At 58.9% G+C, this 16,810-nt stretch overlaps 1 protein-coding gene across 3 annotated transcripts; it reads right to left on the bottom strand.

The window, feature by feature from the left end:
* Nucleotides 1-16,415, bottom strand: FOXN1 (forkhead box N1). 3 transcript variants are annotated; one of them, XM_045773516.2, is made up of 9 exons: nucleotides 16,114-16,415; nucleotides 13,931-14,082; nucleotides 13,083-13,541; nucleotides 10,636-10,746; nucleotides 8,809-8,939; nucleotides 7,392-7,488; nucleotides 3,718-3,925; nucleotides 2,987-3,478; nucleotides 1-1,491 (listed from the first exon to the last, which is right to left on the bottom strand). In XM_045773516.2, the coding sequence occupies exons 2-9, from the start codon at nucleotides 14,051-14,053 to the stop codon at nucleotides 1,172-1,174; spliced, it is 1,941 nt and encodes a 646-aa protein (XP_045629472.1). In that variant the 5' UTR covers nucleotides 14,054-14,082; nucleotides 16,114-16,415; the 3' UTR covers nucleotides 1-1,171. The 3 variants fall into 3 exon arrangements, with proteins under 3 accessions (XP_045629472.1, XP_087710839.1, XP_087710840.1); XM_087854713.1 differs by having other exon boundaries at nucleotides 13,931-14,062; XM_087854714.1 differs by having other exon boundaries at nucleotides 13,931-14,062; nucleotides 16,123-16,415.
* Between the last annotated feature and the right edge of the window lie 395 nt (nucleotides 16,416-16,810).

The following is a 16,810-nucleotide window of genomic DNA, read 5'->3' as shown; positions in this document are numbered from 1 at the left end:
CCGTCTAACCAAGCCCAGGCTAACCTCTGGGGGTTCTTGTCACCCCCAGGTGCAGGGTAGGATGAAGCTCCCACTTGATGGGGGCTGGGCTCTCCCATAAGGCATGGCAGGCAACCAGCCCACACCCCTGGCTCCGGGGACATCATGGGTCTGCCAAGCAGTCAAAGAGAGGGGGAGGTCTGCCACCACCCCTCGGCCCCGCCAGCCTGTATCACGCTCCCCTTCCCTGAATGCCCAGACCGCCTGGGACCGTTGGAAGTCATTAGTAAGTTGGAACCTAAGCTACATGAAGTTTTTATAGAGAAGGAGTAAGATCGTAGTGCCCTGGAGGGCCCCTTCCTGCGCCCAGGGCTGGGAGAAGAGGACACTTTTAAGTTTCTGAGGGCAAGGGCTTTTCCAAACACTTTGTGTCAGAATTGGGCTCAGTTTGGTCCTGGGGTGGCCGTTACCTCTCTTGTGTGTCATTCTGGGGGAGGTCAGACAGCATGTACTGAAGATGGGCAGAGCCTGGCAGAGTGGGTGCTGCTAATAGCAGCCCCCTGGGGGACCCCCAGACAACTTGGGGAGAGGCTCCACACCTACTCCTCCTTGACTGGCTGCTGGGATGAAGATGGGAGAATAAATACAGGGGGCTTCCGGGAGAGAACATGCTAGAAGGGGCCAGGCCTGCAGAAAATGTGGACATCAGAATAGGGTTTCAGGGTGGTCTTGGACCTCAGGGTGAGGACCTGAGCCCTCAGCTCTCAGTAATGTAGTTCTGATTCCTCTGGATAGAAGGTATGTGGGTGGGTGTAGGTCTGGTTGACTCTGTGTGTGTGTGTGTGTGTGTGTGTGTGTGTGCACGCACGTGCATATGCACGCACATATTATGCAGGAGGGCGTAAGTGTGGATGAGTGTGAGCTAGGGAAGGTGTGTTTTTTCCTTGCCTGGACACTTGGTCTTCAGCGACCCTGAGTGAGGAGCTGGCTCACCAGGCGGCAGAAATGTGTGAGGGGTGGCATCGTGGGTGGTGTCTTCTTCACCCCCAAGCTGCCAGCCAACAAACAGTTGGCTTAGTGGCATAGGGGACAGGGATGGTTTTCCTTCCTTGACCTTCAAGGTGGGCCCGATGTGGGCGGCCAGCTGGGACTTCCAGGCCAGACGAAGGCTGGAGCTGTTGCTGGGCATGGCTCACGCTAGGGCCATGGGCTTGGAGCTGGGGCTGAGGTACACAGAGGGTCCCGCAGGGGCCGTGGGGGGTGTGGGCTCCAGCTCCATGAAGGCCGAGTAGAGGGTGGTGAGGTGCAGGTCGCCCAATGCCCCAGAGCCCCCACTGCCTGGCGGTGCCAAGTCGCCGGCCCCACTGCTTGTCTCTGCCAGACAGGGCCCTGGCGGGAAGCCATGGGGTGGTGGCGGAGGTGGTGGCATTGAAGATGATGTCGGGGACGAGGTCACCAGTACCAAGGGGTCAAGGGCCAAGCTGTCATCCTTCAGCTGTTCCCACAGGTTTCCTAGTTGGGGGAGAGAACAGGAGTCACTGGGAGGTACCAAGGAGCCCTGTGCATCCCTATCCTGTGGCTCTCACATGCTAAAGAGAGCAGGATTGGGGTAACCTTGACTGGGGAACAGACTGTGGGCACCAGGGAGTTGCTGGAACTCTCCGATTTCTCTAGAGATCTCTGGGGCTCTTCTTTTGGTGGGAGGTGGGGTAGGCAGTCAAGGGCCTGAGAGCCGGCTTATTGGAAGGTTTGATGCCTGTGCTGTGCGCTCTGGAGTTAGCCTGCAGAGGGAGCCCCTGGAACTCCCCCCCCCCCCCCCGGCTCCCCCTGGCCCAGGCTCCCAAGAAAGGTGGATCTGCAGCTGAGACCCAGGGGCTTCTAACACTGTGCTGCCGGACCCCAAGAGGCGGTTGTGCTTGGTGCCCTGGGCCGCCTCCAGGGCGGGCCGGAGGGAGAGGAGCAGAGCCTGGAGCACTGACTCTAGGGAGGATTCAGTGCTGCCACCCCGTCCTCCTCTTCGTGCTGTGGGACCTGCATCATGGCAGGCCAGGGCCTGGCGCTCCTGCCTGGGGTTTCAGGGCTGCAGGGATGGAGGGAGGAGGCTGGACTAAGCCCTGGACTGAACTCCGCCACTTGGGTTCCAATCCTAACTCTCCTTCTTTCCAGCTAAGTAACCTTGAATAAGTTACTTAACCTCCACGTGCTTTTGTGAGAGGAGTTTAACAATCCCTCCGGTCCTAGGGGCCCCGAGGAGAGAGCACACGTGAAGTTGATGGTTAGTGGTGAGCGTCGTGCCCCCTTCTGGCTGCGGCTGGGGATCTGGCTGCACATTTCTAACAAGCTTACCAGGACCTGGGCTGTGGCCCCACAGCACGGGGAGCTCTGTGAGGGTCAGCTGTCCCTACCTGCTTGTGGATACCCCCACCCCCCACCCCCCGTGCACCCAGAGGGTCTGCGGCCTGGGTCAGCACCCTCCTCCAAGCCTCCTGTGGCCAGGACCAGGGTCTGGGCATGCACCGGAGTTTAGATCTGAGTGGGTGGGCTTGGCCGCATGCAGAGATGGGGCAGGCAAGGTGGAATGGGATAGATAGAACGTCTCCCCAGACTCCTAGCCCCAAATCTCGGCAGGACCTGCCTAGTTCTGAGGTCTTCCATTCTTCCCCAGGGGGAAGGCCTCTCTCCTTCTGCCTTAGAGGGAATGAGAAAACGCAACCACCGCTGGGAGTGTTCAGACTGGCAGTCGCTCACAGCCACTGTGGAATGGCACATTGGGCTTTCTCCCAGCTTCCCGGAGCTGGGAGTGCTTTGATGATGGGGTCCGTTGGAACATATTCAGGGGCAGCAGGAGGAGGGAGATGGGGGCAAGGACATTCCTCTTTGCCCCTTGGCACCCCTGGCCAGTTTGGGACTTCTCTGCTTCAACTGACCAGAAATCTGGCAGCTAGCAGGCCACAGCCTGGAGACTTGAAGGGGATGGGCCACCTTCCCTTTCCCACCCCCGGCTCACCCTGGAAGTCAAAGTCGGTGAGAGAGGGGTTGATGGCATCCAGGTCAGTGCCGAGGTCTCCGTCCGGCAGCAGGGTGTCATGCATGGTCCTGGCCGGGGAAGGCTCAGCCAATAGCTTGGCGCTGTGGCTGGGTGGGGTGTTGGCGGGCAGAGGCGAGTCCTGGGGGGTGCCTGGCTGGGCCCGCAGCTCAAGGTGCCCATCCGGCTGTGGGAACAATGGCTGTGGAGGTCCGGGAGGGGCCAGGCCCGGTGAGAGGTGCGAATATGTCTGCCCATAGCAGGAGGGCACGTGCCCCCCAAGTAGGTCCTGCAGGGGGTTCTTGCCGGGAATGGGGCCCGGAGCTGGGTGGATTGAATGCAGCGGCTGGGAGAGCCCAACTGGAGGGGCCAGGGGCCGGATGGGGCCTGAGCTGGCCAGCCCAGGGGCTGGGCAGCCCAGCAGTGGGGAGCCCAGCTTCTCCCTCTTCTCTCCAATGAGGCTGTCCAGCTCTTCTGCAAAGGCCCAAGAGAGAAGAGAGAGGGACAGCATTAAATCGCCCTTTCCCCCCAAGCTCTCCCCAGCCCTGGAACCACTCAGGCCTTGGCTCACTAGCAGGTTCTCTTTGCTCAGCTTCTCTCCCTCTGCCCTTCTCCCCCTCCTCCCTCCCTCCCTCCCCTCCCCCCTCCCCACCACCTCCCTCCTCCGGCTCCTAGGCACACTGACCCTCCCTGGCCTTGCCCGCAGCCCCCACCTGGCTTGGCCATGCTCTTGCGCACAGCCATAGGGTCTTTCCGCTTCCACTTCTGCAGCTCCTCCTGCATCTTGTCGATTTTGGCCGGATTGAGGGCCCACAGGCAGCCCTTGCGAGAGGAGCTTCCTGATTTGTTCTCTACCTTCTCAAAGCATTTGTTGAGAGAGAGGTTGTGGCGAACAGAATTCTTCCAGCCGTCAGGTGCCGTCTGCCAGAGCAGAGCGGGACAAGAATTCAGGCCAGGGTCAGTAGCCAGAGCCAGGTCTGGGCTCCAGAAAACTCTTTTGCCCTCTGGGCGCCGAACTGCCACCCCTTCCGGGGCTTGTCGTCCTCCTCAGCACCCAGCCTGCGCTGGGTACCCTTCAGTGGCGGGGGAAGGGTGGGTAGGAATCTTGGCCCCGAATTATTTTCACCTAACATCTGCCTTTATGCCAGCGCCACCTCCAGCCGACCCTTCCCCTTCCGAGGATTGTCGGGGTGATTCATACAGGGAGGGCCCGTTCCCCATCTGGAGCTGGCCCACTCCCCCTGGGTCTTTGGGCCTGTGCTCGGACCCCTCTGCGGAAAGGGAACTCACTACTCCCAGGTCTCCCCAATGCCAGCTTTGGAATCAGGAGGAAGCCATGGGATGCTCCTTTCCTGGGGCTGCCTCATCCCTGCCTGGACAAACTCCGGAGAAAAGAAAGATGGGTGAGGTTGTATTTGGGTGTGTGCCCGTGTTGCACATATGTTGTGTGTATGGCTGGGTTTTGGTGAGAGAGCGAGGTGTGGGGGGGAGACTGGCTATGCGTACGTGTGTGCCTGTGTCCCTAAGTACGTCTCCCTGATGGGAGCCTGTGTCCGGGGTGTGGGTCTGTGAATTCCTTTGAGTGTGAGGATGTGTGTGTGAGAAAGTCTCTCTGGGTGTGTGGGGGTATCCATGATTGTATGTGTGTGTGGGAGTGAGTGTTCACAGGAGTGGGGGGGGGCGTGTCCCGGTGGGGGGGCCAGCCCTCAGGTGGGGAGTGGTGGGGGGGCTCGTGCCAACAGAATAAACACCCATGAGGAGGCCCGGTCATGCCACCAGTGCAGTAATTGTGCCCAGGGAGGGTTGTAAAAACCATTAGGCTGACTCAGTGGGGTGAGAGGCGGTGGCGGGGGTGCCAGTGGGCACCCCCCATACCCCCTCCTCCAGCTCTGTTCTAGCCTCTGTGACAGTCCTACGCCCAGCAGGGGCCGACGGTGGGCAGAGCTTCTGCTCCAGGCAGTGGGGCCCCCATGCCCTCGCCCCTTGGTCCCTTTTCCCTTTCAGCTGGCAGTGTCTGCTCCACGAGGGGCGGCCACGCCCTCCTCCCCAGCGCCCTTGCCGCAGGGAGCAGCCAGGCTGAATCACGCCCAGCAGAACTGGGTCCCGATGCCAGCGTCCCTGCAAGTTGCTGGCAGCAGCTGCTGGAGCCTTTCTCAGGGGGCAGCTGGCCTGGGGCAGGGGGCTGGTTGAGATGACCCCCAAGGCTCCCGGGGTCAGGAGGAAGGATTCTTGAGCCACCAGACCAGTCAGCTTGGGATTCACCTTCAACTCCCACGACAGTCCCTACTAGGAGTCAAGGCTGTGTCGCCTGCTGGGCAGGGTTAATGTGCACTGGGCCCTTTTATGGGCCCATAAATCTGTGACTTTGGGATGCCAGGGCAGCCCCCACCCCAGCCACTTCCTGTTTGAAAGAGGGATGGTCAGCACCAGCAATTATGTCCAGTGGCTGGACACTTCCCCAGTCCCATAGCCCTGACTCATGGGGCTACGGGACGCCCACCTCAGCTGCCTCGGGCATGAGTGCTACCCACCCCAGGGTCACTCTGTTCTTGCCCGGAAAAATGACCTTCAAATGGAGAGTGAGTGCTAAAGGGGGCAGGGGATCTTTGAACTAATTCCTTAGGTAGGTCAGAGGGGAACCGTCCGAGTTGGAAGGAATGGATGTGCCAACTGGTCCAACCTGACCATTTTACAGATTGGGAAACTGAGGTCCAGGGAAGAAAGGGCCTGGCGGTAGATCACACAGAAGGCAGTGACAGAGCCCAGACTCCAGCTCTGTCCCCTTATTAAGGGCCCTGCCCAGGTCACCCTATAGGGCTGGCTTCACCACTGGGGCCCGTCCCATCCTCACAGATGCTTTCTCTCTGAAGTCAAATGTAAACTCAGGAGTGAGGGAGTGATGCAACTGGCTAAGAACAACAACTAGAACCAAAAAAAAAAAGTTGTTAGACCTCTTCACTCTTCAGTCCCATAAAACAGGGATTACACGGCTCCCAGGAAAAATAATTAAGCCAGGAAGATGAGATGCAGGGAGGGGCTGGGGGCCAGGCCGGGAGTTGGCAGGGAGGAATGGCTGAGAGGAACTGGGCAGGGCCCTCACTTCCCTCTCTCTGGCCTGGCCCCTTGAAGCCCTATAGAAGACCCTCCAAAATCTTTGGGGGTTGGGGAGGGTTTTGTCTCCGGATCTGTTGGGCTATCGGGGCAGCCCTGGATACTGGCTTTGATGCTTCTCAAATGCCAGAGACAACTCTCCTCCCTCGTCCTCTCCCTTTCAGAATCTCTGGTGGATGACCGTACTTCTCCATTCCTGGCCAGACCACCCTGGCCCCCTTGCCCACTCCTCATTTGATCACAACGCAGCAAGTACAAACTTGTTTGAGTGTCAGCTTCAGATTATGCTCAGGCAGGACAGTTGGGAAGGTAGTGGGGCCAGAGGTCACCTGCTGGCAGGTGGAGCTGAGTTCTGGAGCTGGGCCTCAGCTCCCACCTTCGGCCTGGTTCGTAGATGAGATTATACCCACCGGGTATAGACCTAGGAGAAGGCACCCCTCGCACACAAGCTCTGATCTCCCCTGCACCCACGCCGGAAGAAGAGGTCTGTGCTGGAGGGTATGGGGGGCATGCCGAGAAGGAAAGCGGGTGATGTGTGAAGCCAAACGGCTCGAGCCAACAACCGATCCCCCCTGTCGTGTGACCTTGAGCAGGGGGGTCACCCTTTCTGATGTGTTTGCCCATCTGGAGAGAAGGGCATCTGTCCCGCGTCTAGGGAGGGAATCGGGCAGAAGCCCCTTCCGTGGATGACAGGAAGTGGATACTGTATGTGGGAAGGTCAGGTGAGCCACCCAGTTCCCTGGGACGCTTGCAGACCATGAAGCCCACAACCCGCTTTCGGGCTGCGCTGCAGTTGAGCCTGCCACCCACCGAGGCAGATCTTAATCTCTCCCTGGAAGGCAATGGGTCCTGTGGTCCCAGCCTCCCATGCCACCCTGGCTGGCTATAGCTCCCAGATTCCTCTAACCCTACAGCATCCTGGGGGCAGGGGGGCGACAGTGTCCCATTTCTTCCCAAGCTCTCTCTCTCTCCCCACTCGGGGTAGGTGGATGCTTCTTGAAGCCTCTCAGGACTGACACGTCCGCTTTCCACCAGCATGAGATCCAATTCCAGCCTGCTGTGTAACCTTGGGTGAATGGCTTGAGCTCTCTGTTCCCGACACAGAACTCTGACTTTTTGACGTGGAGACGAGAGGAAGTGTGGAGGAGGAGGCAAACCCTCTCCCGGCTTTCATTCTCCCCCTTGCTCTACCTTCCAGCCGAACCCTCTGGCTCCGGAGAGGCCTGGCTTGCTCGGGACTCGGGGACGTGAGGAGCGGGGTGGATCTTGGGCTCACCTTGAAGTAGGGAAAGTGCTCCGTCATGAAATTGTAGATCTCGCTGACAGGAAGGCTGCCCGTTTTACTGTTCTTAAGGGCCATGAAGATGAGGATGCTGGAAGGCAGAGAAAACCTTGAGAGTCTGAACTTCTGAGCAGGCGCGGAGTCTCCCCCTGACCACCCCTCCTGCCCTGGCTGGAGTCGTTGGGGAGGAATACCCGCTGAAGATTTAGGTGAGAGGCTCTATGAGGTCGAAAGGAGAAGGATGAGAAGGTGTCCACTGAAGGCGGGAATTACTGAGATACAAGGGCCTCGTGGAATCTGAGAGATCTGGGTTGTAATCCTGGCTTGGCCACTCGCTAGCTGTGTGACCTTGGGTGAGTGCCTTAACCTCTCTGAACCTCAGTTTCCTCAGCTTTGAAGTAAGGCAAGTAATAGCTACCTCAGAGTCGTGAGGATTAGGGACGATGCCTAGAACATAGAAGGCACCTGTTAAACGGAAGCTATCATTACCAGTCAGCCGTCAGCCTGCGCACGGAAGGTTGGATACTCAGGGAGGGAACTACGGTTTCTTGAGTCCCTACGATGCGCCAAGCATCTTCTCTCACTTCATCTTTCCAAAGGCCTGAATATTGTTGTTCCTTTTTTTTTAAGCAGATGAATAAACAGAGGCTCAGAGACAGTCAGCAACTTGCCTGAGGTTTCACAGCTAGTAAATTCGAGAGCCTGGACTTGAACTCAGTTCTGTTGGACTCCGAGGATTGGGTGTGCTCCTTTCTGTGCATCAGCCTGCCACCCACAAACCCCTTTTCTGTGCTCTTGGCTGCTGTTTGAGCTCCTTTTCCTTCCCTGAGCTCACACTGACTGATGACCCGATCCCACGTGGGGCCTGGCACACAGGAGGTCAAGGGCCACTGCTGATGGGAGGAATGAAAGTTCAGGGGGAAGGTCTCCAGGATGGGCTGGGGGTTGTGGGCTCGGCACTTACGGCCCCAGCCCCGATCTTGCAGCCGCTGGATGCCTGAGCTGCGTCTGTAAGCCTCATCCCTCACTTATCTCCAGGAGAGCTTTGGGGTGGGCTTCTCTCTGTAGCTAGAGGAAAGGGAAGGGGAAGGGGGAGAGCGTCCCTCCTAAACTCTCAGTCCCAGGCCCTGGCCCCCAGGAGGCTAGAACTTGGGGGTCCCAATCTCAGGGCACAGCCTCTGCTGAGTAGAGGCACTGACATAGCTCCGCGGGGTCAGACAAGGGGTCAGAGGTAATCCAGTCTATCCGTCTGCCCCCATGTGGGCATCTCCTCTCCAGCACCGTCTCGAAGCCTGCCGAGTATGACTTCCACCCTCTGCCATCACCTTATACCTTGAGGCTTCCGTGTCTCAGGTTCCCAATGGTCCTCCTAGCCCTCTTCCTTCCACCCCAGGGGTGCTGGGAAACATACCTGTAGGAGTAGATGGGTTTTGGGAAGAGAGGCTGGTGCCCATCTGTGCTGGCCTGGGGCGCGATCCGCTGGTATGGATAGTGTGAGGAGCCCAGGTACGGTATGGGGTAGCTGCCACCACCTGGTGAGTACTGTAGAGGTCAAAAGGGCAGAGTGGTTGCCATGGTAACCCCGTTCATATACATCCAGAGAGAGAGCTGAGCCTAGATTCTTCTCTCCCTGGTTATGGGCGCCAAGAGCAGAGCCATGTGAGGGGGCTGCCAGGGGTGTGGACAGCGGAGGGCCCCTGAGGAGATCCCCATTCCCACATTCGAGATCTCAGAGGCCTCAAAGCTCCTTTCCCCCAGTTCCTTCCTCTCAGGCCATCTAGGTCTCCTGGTTGCCATGGTGATGGGGAAGCAGCGGGGCTGGGCTAGAGAGTGAGTGTGAGGCCCTCCGGGCCTCCCCCACATCTCCTGGAGCAGCTGGGTCGGAAGTGGGGTGTCCAGCACCGGCGTTCGTTTGCTGGGCACTGCCACCTTTTACGAGTTTCAGTGGCTCTTTGAAAGGGCCGGTCATGGTGGTGGGCAGGTGGGGGTAGGAGTTTTTACGGCAAAGGGAGTGGCTGCGGTGCCAGGGGTGGTGTTTTATGGGGGCAAAGGGGGTAGGAGACTCTGACCGCCCCATCTGCTCCAGGCTGAGGTGCTCTTTCCAGGTCACCCAAGAGACACTTAGCGCTTGAGTCACCCTCTCTGCAGGCTCTATAAAGCCCTGGGTGCGGCCATCTTGTTCGAGGGGGGGTGCGGAATGCAGAAAGCATCAAAGCAGGGCTAGGCATGGTGAGGCCATTTAAGGTCTGGCAGCCCCTTAACCCTGCTGTGGCTCCGTCCCTGATGGGCCAGGCTGCCTCAGGACACCCCCCGCCCTGGGTCAGACCCTGAGCCTCACGAGGGCTTTAGCCATTCCAGCGGGGCTCCTCGTGGCAGCGAGGATGACCCCTCATGGGCTCTCTCTGCTTCCCTCCATCTCTTTCTTGACCCCGCACAAAGCAAGCCGTCTGACCACCCCCCCCCCCACGTGCCTGCCTCCCTGGCTTGGCCAAGATCAGGGCCAACGCGAGAAAGAGCTGGGAGTAAAACCTGCTCCACAGGCAGGGCCTGTCTCGGTGCCAGGCTGCAGGTGGATGGAGCTGGGCGCTGGGCAGCCACTTGCTCCGTCTTGCCCAGTGACTCCTGGGAGCTGCCTGGCTGCTCTGGGGCTCTTTTCTTTCTCTTTTTAAAAATCTGCATCCCATGCCCATGCGGGGCAATTACTTGGCATCCTGTCCACGTTGGAGGAGCTGAGGCTGGGCGGTGGGGTGAGAAAGGGGCAAAGGGCCAAAGATGATGGGTTCCCGGAGCCTTCCAGGTGGGAGGGTCTCCCAGCTCCATGGCTGGTCCCACCCTGTCTCGGTGAAAGGGAAGTTGGGGGCCAGGGCTATGCAGCAAGACGGTGGCTGACCCAGGCGGGAGCCCATTGTTCCCTTTCTTCTCAGTCCTGTGTGTCATCCCACACACTCCTTTTCTCTTGGCCCCTGTCTTTGTCGGACTCTCCTCCCTCTCCTTTTGGTTCACATCTGGACCCTGCCCCACTCTCAGCCCCACTCTTTCCTGAGACTCTCAGATGAGCCCCACCTACTCCTGGAGAAGGGCGATTGCTTCCTTCTGCGTGGACCCCTGGCCCTCCACCCCGGGGAAGCCTGGACCTCGGGCTGCCCCTACCTGTCAATGCAGACACGCACACTCACATCCATGCACCACAGAATATCCCGGGGCCCCAGGGGAGCATGCCCACCTGCCCCTGACGCACCTGGTGGAAGGGGGCCTGGGAGGGACAGTACATGTGCTGCAAGGGGGGCTGGTAACAGTACATCCCAGGTCCAGTCTCCAGAGCTGGGGGCTTGACCTTGACTTCTGAGCCCTGCTGGAAGAAAAAAAACAGATGACCAGGTGGGGGCCTTGGTTTTCTTCCTCCCTCTCTCCTGTGGCTTGAAACTTATACAAAAGCAACCTCTACTCTGCTTCCCCAAAGCTTAGTCCTAGAGAACAAATGGAAGACAGAGAAGGTCAGGGATTTTCCTGAAGGATCTCAGCAAGTCCGCGGTGGAGGTGGGGCTGGAATGGACAGCACTCCCTACCCCGCACCTCACTTCAGGTGAGAGGCTGAGGCTGAGCTGTCCAGAGGACTGGGGACGATTTGACAGTGGTCACAGCGAGGTGGAGTAGGGTCAGAGATCTCTCTGGAAAAGCACGGGATACAGGGCTTGATCCCACTCATCAAGCCTGGCTCGGGGCCTGCTTGCGTTCAGAGCTGCCAGCCTCTCAGAGCAGGTCTGTGAAGCACCCGTGGAAAAGGTCTAGAATTCCCACTGCAGAGCCATATAAGGGGAGCACAGGAAGTGGTCAGACAGGTTGGCCCAGCTGGTGACCCTAGCCCTGCCCCTTCCTCCTTTGCAAAGCCCAGGGGAGCTCCGGCAGGCTCTTTGGAGGGGGCTGATGAGTCCCCCGACTCTATCTCCTGGCTATCCTCAACTCAAAGGCTTTTGCTCCCTGCTCTGGGCAGTCTACCCCGTTGCTGGTCTGCTAGAGCCCCATGCCACTCTTTCACCCCGGCGCAGGGCACCTATGGCTGCTTCCCATGGGTGGTGAGCAACCCACGGGGTCCCCAGAGTCTAGCACAGATCTCTACCCTGAGAAGAGTCAGAAGGAGTGCACAGCTAGGTGCTGGAAGGTGAAGAAGACCACGAGGAGGTAGACCACTCTTCCTGGGCTTCCCAGCGGCCTTGGGAACCAGCATCTGGGCCCAGAGGGTCAAATCAACTGTGAGCTCTTTTTGGACGTGCCTTGGGGTTGCTGATGCAGAGATAGCCATAATCATCGGATCTCAGGCCTGGAAGGGCCAACAGCACTAAGGTTCAACCTCCTCATTTGGAAGATGATGGGGCTGAGCCCACTGGGGCGAAGTGATATGTCTGAGGTCACCCAGTGAGTCGACCAGCTAGCTGTGGTTCTCTGGGCCCGAGCTCCTCTCCACTGTGCAGGCGGAAGGGAGTGGGCTCAAATCTCAGCCTCACTTCCTAGAGGCCAAGGGGTACTGTGGGAAAGTCACTTGACGTCTATGGAACCTTGGTTTCCTCATCTGCAAAATGGGGATAGCAGGAAGTCTTTCGAGGGTTGTCGTGAGGATTAAACAGGGCACTTGAGAGAAAGCATCCTGCATGGTGCCCAGGGGCTGGCAGCTAGTGGATTTGGGGGGCAGTAACTAGTATGATGACGCCCTCACCGTGAGTGGCTGTCATGTTCAGTGGGCCTGAGGAGAAGCCATCAAAGAGCCCCAGAACCAAGGGTCCTGTCTCGGCCACAGCTGGTAGAAGCCCAACCCCTTCTCTACCTTCCAAGCATGGGAATCAGGCTTTTTGGGGCTGGCTTGGGGATGGAATGGGAGCCTGTTTGAAAGCAAGAGGTGAGGAGAGCTGGCGAGCATCTGGCGTAGGCACAACCCAGGCTGAGCCCGCTCAGTACTCACTACCTCGGGGACCCCCAAACCTCCCTTTAGCTTTCCTCTTCCCAGGGCAACAAACCAATGAGGCAAGTCCTCTTAATCGTACTTTTCAGATGAGGCCCAGAGAGGTTAACTGACTTGCCCCAAATCACAGTTTGTGGGTATGGCTGTGGAAGGACATGCTGACTTTCCAAGGTGAGTTCAAGGTATTTGTATGAATATACCCCAGCCCCCTTCTGGGCAAGGAATGGGGCCCCGGAAGTGTCCTTTGAGAAGACGGGAGCCCTCTCTCAACCGGGTATGTGGCTGCTGGAGAGGGAAACTCGCGCTCTTTGGCTCCTCCCTAAACCCTTTCTCTGGGTCTCTGGAATGTGTTTTTCTTCTCACATTTGCATATGGGCGGGTAGGTCTGGCTGGGGATTCTGGACACGTAAACAAACAGAGAAGTCACACACTAGAATCCTGACTCAGGAGCCTCTGGGAAGCTGCCAGCTTCCTTAGTCTGACCTGCCTCCCCCCCACCTTGGCCCCTCCAAGCCGGGGCAGGGCAGCATCCCCTCCCCAGCTGGCCTGGAGGCCAGGAGGAAGCCGAGACCCCAACTTTCTGAGCTTGCTGCTTCCCTGGTGCACACTGACCCTCAGTGGAGAGGTCTGCGAGGGGAAGATGGAGTCGGAGCTCAGAGGACTCATTCTGGGCTTCTGGGAAGTAGGACCGCTCGGGGTAGGTGGGATACCCACCGGCCACTGGTACTCACCAGGACTTGGGGGCTGTGCTCTTGGCTGGGGTAGGGGAGCCCGTTGCACCAGGCCTCTGCTGAGAAGCCAGGCAGGAAGGCCTCAGCCTCCCCCACATCCACGGGGATCTCCTCGAAGGCCTCCAGCGCCCCCGGGGTCTTAAAGGAGTGTCCATTGAGGGCCAGGGCGGTCTGGGCCTCGGGGAAGACGTCCTCATGGAAATGCCGCTTGTATGGGTGGAAAGGCCCATGGCCGCCCTTGAGGAAGCGCCCGGGGCTGCTTGCTGGGCCCTCGTCAAAGCCGAAGCTGGGGTACTTGTCTGAGGGCGAGAGCCGGAAGGGGCCCGGGCCCGGGCCGGCTGGGCAGTGGACTTGCTCAGGGCCTGGTGATGCGACGCTGGGGCTCTGTGGGGGCAGCGAGGATGCCCTCTCTGGGGGGCCGTCGGGCACAAATGACGAGCAGCTGAAGCCGGCAAGCTTCTGGGGCGGACAAAGGGTAGAGAGCCCGTGAGTAGAGGCTGGACCAGGACCCTACTCTGTGCTAGGGTAACGGGGTCTGCGGCTGAGCTCCGGGGGGCCCCCAAATAATTGAGGAGCATAGACTGCTCTTGGAAGCCCTCATCCAACGAGGGCACACTGCTCCTAGATGTGAGGTGCCCCAGCTCGGACAGGTGCACAGCCCTGCCCTGGGAGAGCCCCAGACTGAAGGGATAAGCAGAGGCCTGCCTCCAAACCCTCTGGATCTTGGAGTCACTGGGTACTTGCTCACTGCTGGAAGGGACAAGGCAGATCCCAGGAGGTCCCCAGGGGAGGGGGTGACGGGTCCACTGCTCGGTGCAGCTCCTCGAGCCGAGGTGCCAGGTACTTACGTTCTGTGGCACAGGGGAGCCTGGGAGGCCCGGTGCCTGCATGAGGTCCCCCTGCGGCTCGCCCTCCAGTCTGGCGGGGCCGGGCAGCGTGGCGTCAGACTGCGGCGGGAGTAGCGACACCATCACCCAGTCCTGGCCTCGAAGAAAGCCGGCTGTGATGAGAGTGAGGACCAGGGTCCTGGGGTGACCAACCCCAAGCTCACCCCCTCCACTCCCACCCATCCCTGGGCTGGAACCTGCACTCCAGCCAGACATCTGGTGAGACAGACAGACAGACAGGCGGATAAACAGGCACAGTGAGAGAAACGTCCGAGACGGAAGGAAGCAGATAAGCAGTAAGAGACAGAGGAAGAAAGCACAGAGGGAAGACTGGAGAGAGAAAAAAACACACCAGGTAGGAGACCCCCCCTGCCCCCAGCCCCAGGAGGGAGAACTGGCCGTTCTGGAGCTTGGCTGCTGATGGTTCCCTTGAGACCCTGCCTCTGGCCCCTATGTCCCCAGCGAGAGACTGGGCTAGGTGACCGTGGCGAGCGGCCTCCGCTCAGCAGCCTAGCAGGTGGCTGGTCCGGAGAGAAGGGGGGCTGGAGAGAGTGGGTCAAGCCTCGGCCTTGGGTGGGAGTGACCGTCAGGCTGCAGGTGACCCAGCCCGCCGTAGAGTTGGGGCCTGTCACAGGTGCTACTTTCAGGGACTGGCGAGACCAGTGTGCCCCTGGGGACTTGAGGGGACCTGGTTGCCTGGTGGCCCTGTGAGCCTGACCTGGTCCCGGGGTGCGGCCACTGGCCCATGGCGTGATGTCCGGCTCGGGCTGTTTCTCCTACCGCCTCCAAACTGCCTCTCATACCTGCGACCTTGTACAGGTCACTGACCTTTTTTTAAAAAATATATATTTTTAATCTTTTTAAAAGGATTTTATTTATTTATTTGACAGAGAGAGATAGTGAGAGAGGGAACACAAGCACAGGAAACTGGAGAGGGAGAAGCTGGCTCCCCGATGAGCAGGGAGCCCCAACGCTGGGCTGGGTCCCAGGGCCCTGGTATCATGACCTGAGCCAAAGGCAGACACTTAATGACTGACTAAGCCAGGTGCACCTATTTTTAAAATTTTTTTTTCAAAGATTTTTAAAAATTTATCTATTTGACAGAGAGACAGAGAGAGAGAGCACAAGCAGGGGGAGCTGCAGGCAGAGGAAGAGGGAGAAGCCGGCTCCCAGCGGAGCAGGGAGCCCGACTTGGGGCTCCATCCCAGGACCCTGGGATCATGACCTGAACCGAAGGCAGATGCTTAACCGACTGAGCCACCCAGGCGCCTCTAATATTTTTTTAAAAAGTAATCTCTACACCCACCATGGGGCTCGAACTCACAACCCCGAGATCAAGATTCACGTGCTCTCCAATAGAGCCCACCCGGCGCCCCCAGGCCACTGCCCTTTCTGAGCTTTGGTTTCACCATCTGAAAAACTAAGGGCTTGTAGTAGATGATAGCTCAGAGCTCTTTCTGCAACAACCTTCTACAAGTACAGAACGTTGTCCCCGGCGCAGCCCAGAGGTGGAGAGGACTCAGGTCCAAGTCTTTCCTTGCCAGCTGTGTCAGGGAAGCTCTCCAAGCTTCGACCCCATCATCGACAGAGCAGGGAGAGAGGTGGGGCCTCCCGCCTAGGGATGCGTAATCAGTGCAATCACACACGGGAAGGATTTTCCACGGTGCTTAGCACATCCTAAGTGCTCGCTCGTCGCCAGTTCTCGTTATTAATATCTCACTAGTGCGGCCTTGCTGTTACCATCCCCAGCTTTCTGCCTTCCTTCTCCACCACCTGTAAAGGGCCGTTCTTCTGGAAGGTACTCCTCTTTGCCCAGTAGTCTCTGAGAAAAACTGCCCTTTGCTGAGGGCCTGCTCTGGGCTGGCCGCCGTGTCAACAATTTGGGAAATTTTCTCATTGGTTTGTCAGAACAATACGGTAAGGAAGGTACACTCTTAACCCCACTTTACAGTTGAGGAAACTGAGGCTCAGAAGGGTTACGCGACTTGCCCAAATCACACAGCTAATCCTTAATAGAGTCAGGATTCGAACCCAGGTCTGTTCGCGGGACTCCTCTTACGGTTTTTTCATTCGGTGGGGGCCAGAGTAGGTGTGGGCTAAGCTGGGGGGCCAAGCAACAAGAACAGCGTGAGGTTCACACTTACCCCTCCTACCTGAGACCTCTGTCAAGCAAATGAGGATAAGTGCATGTCCCGGGCCAAGCTCTCCCGGGAGCTCCCCCGGGACCCCGTGGTGCCCAGCCTGGGGTCGGCTCGCCGTTGATGAAGAAACTACCTCCTCCCTTTGCTTGAGGGTATCGGGGACAAGGAAGGGAGGGCATTTGCCCCAAGTCCCTCAGGGGATCAGTGGCAGAGGGGGCTAGTAGCTGCGGTCCAGGTGGGGGCCCGTGGGAGGCTCTCCCGCCCCTTCAAGAGTCCCTACCGCCCCTTCTCCATGTCCCGGCACCCGCTCAGTCGCAATGCTAAATGTGGCGTGACCAGGGAAGCGCCGAGCTGGCCGTAACTGGACACCACAGCGGAGCAGGCATGGGGCCCGAGGCGCAGGGCAGCCCATCTCTGGCTCCGCATGACCGCCGGCCTGGCCCCCGTTCCCCGGACAGCTCTGGGACAGCTGGGGCCTGCCTGCCACGCCTGGATCTGGCCCAGAGCTGCTTTCCCAAGCCTTCTCCAGCACCTCCAGAGGCAAGGCCGGGGTCCTTTTCTCCCCCTGGGTCTCAGACTTTGGAACCCGTGGGGCGGTGGTCGCTCCTCTCTCTGGAGGCCGAATAGGGTGTGGTTAACAGCAAGGGTTTTAGATTTGGTCCGACCTGAGTTTGAGTCCCAGCTGTGTCACTTCCTCGTG

Source organism: Ursus americanus, chromosome 23, assembly GCF_024610735.1.
Source record: "Ursus americanus isolate L20-20 chromosome 23, mUrsAme1.1.p, whole genome shotgun sequence".
Taxonomy (NCBI): domain Eukaryota; kingdom Metazoa; phylum Chordata; class Mammalia; order Carnivora; family Ursidae; genus Ursus; species Ursus americanus.
Note: the sequence above shows the minus strand (reverse complement) of the source record. Positions and strands in the feature narration are given on the sequence as shown.